Here is a 2,402-nt window from a genome sequence, read left to right on the forward strand (position 1 = left end):
CTACCGTTAACACTATTTCCATGTAACTTAAACAAGTTAGTGGGTTTTGGCTTAAAAAGCTAGGCAACATTTATGTTCTTTTTGGTGGGAACTCTCCCCACCCCCAAATTCCAATGTTCTCATAAATGACTTTGAACAGGTGTTACATGGAACATGTTTTTTAGCTCCATGGTTTACAGCACAGCTGAAGAGGTTAAGATTCTTTGGTTGACAAGTCACATGCAGACCCCTCCATGAGTCAGGAGTCAGAGGCTGGGGGACAGCTCCTGCAGGTACTCAAGCAGCTAGGCCAGAGAGACCACATAAGACCTACCATTTGTCCAAAGCTGAAGGACATGGAGGATGTTCCTAGCACCTGGCATGAGCCCCATAGGCACTTAAAGCAACAGCCATGCCACCCAAGCCCTCTCCTGTTAATGTGCCCACCATGAGGGAAGCAGGGAACCAAGGCTGTAGTGGACAGGGAGGGATCTCTGCCTGGCAGATGAACCAATACAACTCAAGCCGGCCCAGCATCTGCTGGTGGTTGAGTTGTGACTTTGCTGACAAACTACTTGTCACCCTGACCTGTTTATAGTATGGTCCAGAGGTTCTGCTAAGTTTCTAAAGGTGGCTGAGGCAGTGGACTTCTTTCTGGAAGATGTCAGAAACCAAGTCCATAGGCATTTATGTGAAGCTGGTACTTGAAAATAGCTTTTTAGATATTAGCAAAGAAACCAACCTAAGAACCCAAGGTTCTCAAGCATTCCCACCAATTACAGGAAGAAAGACACAGGAAGGATCTGAATAAGCCCTGTACTCGGGTATGGGGTGGGGTGTGTATGAATAGCTTTTAAGACCTGCAGAGACCAGTGAGCCTCACCTGCAGAAGTGTGGCTTTGGAAGTGAGCTTCACACCCTCAGTGAAGAACAAAAGCCCAGACTCAAGGCTGATGAGGGGAAAAGGAACAATCTACAAGTAAATCTAGCACGTCAAGGACCAAGGCAAGTCCGAGACAAAAAGATAGATTCTTAGTGAGATGTGGTTACTGTTTGAGGTGCAGGAATTGGGCAACTCAGAGGACTGGGGTAGGCTGAGGACAACTGTTTGGTTCTAGTTGACTACTGCTGAGGAAAAGCAGTCACGATGTTTCAGGAGAGCAGGATGACACACGGGATAAAATGAGGACAATGCTGGGTTTGGTGGTCTACCACTGCCTTCCTGATAGCTCTGTCTTTGCCTCCTCTCCATGCTACAAGACCGACTGGGTTTCTTCAGCTGTTCCTGGATACCTAATCAGCAGGAGACAGCTCCTGGAAGAGCCCACCAAGCCTCTTGCTGTGCAGCACCATCTCCCTGCCCTTGCCTACCTTAGAGTCCTGCTCCATCAGAACGAATAAGCAGACATCAGGGGAGCCCTCTCTTATCCCCATCCCAGACATGTGGCTTGCAGTCTGGAAGGCCCGGTCCTCTGAGCAGCCAGCTTCACACAGGGCAACCCTCTCCCACTCCCTTTAATTTGGGCTAAAGAAAACGATAAACTTTCAATACTGTATCTTGAGTTTCTGGTCTGGCTATAGGCAGAGCAGTAGCCTTTTAGTAGAAGGAGATGCTGGATTTGCCTCCCGGTGGGTTCAGGACCTTGTTGGAGCGAGGCCTTGACCCCAGCCTGAGCTCATGGCTGTCAGCTGTGGCTGTGGGCTCAGGCGTCTTGGTGTGGTCTGCTCCTCTCGAGCTGCCTTTGTCTCCCGATTCTTCTCGGATAGAGGTGCTCACTGCAGCTTTAGGGTCCAGCTTTGGGTCTTCTCCTTCACATAAGAACACGTGATCCTTGGGCTTGTTTGGGTGTGCCAGGGGTGAAGTGACAGTGACTGGGGACCCAAAAATGTCACTGGTCTTCCCACCAGGTGGGTTCAGACGTTGTCGGGTCTGCACAGGAGTTGATTCGTCAAAGATACCACTTCCTTTACCTCCTGGGGGGTTTGTCCTCTTGGGTACATTCTGAGGTTCTTCACTTGGTCCAAAAATATTCGATGCCATCCTATTAGGCCTGCTTGAAGGAACAGCTTCTTCTGGACTTCCAAAAAGATTGCTGGATTCTCCTCCTGGGGGCTTCATGGCCCTGGACCCAGGTCGGCCTGCCTCGGCGTCCGTGCCCTGGAACATGTCGGCCGCCGCCCCGCGCCTCCTCAGCACCGCGCCCTTCAATTTCTTGATATAAGAAATGAGTCATGGGGCTGGGGAGATAACTCAGTCGGTAGAGTGCTTGCCTTGCAAGCATGAGGCCCTGGGTTCGATCCCCAGCACCACCACAAAAAAAAAAAAAAAAAAAAAAGAATCATGGACACTGACGGTGCCTATCTTCCCTTCCAATTTTAAAATTCTATGACTTTTGCCAAGCATATAATCTAAATTTCTTCTA

At 49.6% G+C, this 2,402-nt stretch overlaps 1 protein-coding gene across 1 annotated transcript; it reads right to left on the minus strand.

The window, feature by feature from the left end:
• Positions 1 to 1,576: 1,576 nt before the first annotated feature.
• Positions 1,577 to 2,146, minus strand: LOC124991837 (jupiter microtubule associated homolog 2-like). Its single transcript, XM_047562659.1, has one exon. It carries the CDS (start codon positions 2,144 to 2,146, stop codon positions 1,577 to 1,579), a length of 570 nt encoding a protein of 189 aa, XP_047418615.1.
• Between the last annotated feature and the right edge of the window lie 256 nt (positions 2,147 to 2,402).

Source organism: Sciurus carolinensis, chromosome 8 (assembly GCF_902686445.1).
Source record: "Sciurus carolinensis chromosome 8, mSciCar1.2, whole genome shotgun sequence".
NCBI classification, from domain to species: Eukaryota; Metazoa; Chordata; class Mammalia; order Rodentia; family Sciuridae; genus Sciurus; species Sciurus carolinensis.

Coding starts and splice junctions, on each gene's coding strand:
- LOC124991837 (XM_047562659.1), bottom strand. CDS start 2,146: ATGTTCCAGGGCACGGACGCCGAGGCAGGCCGACCTGGGTCCAGGGCC.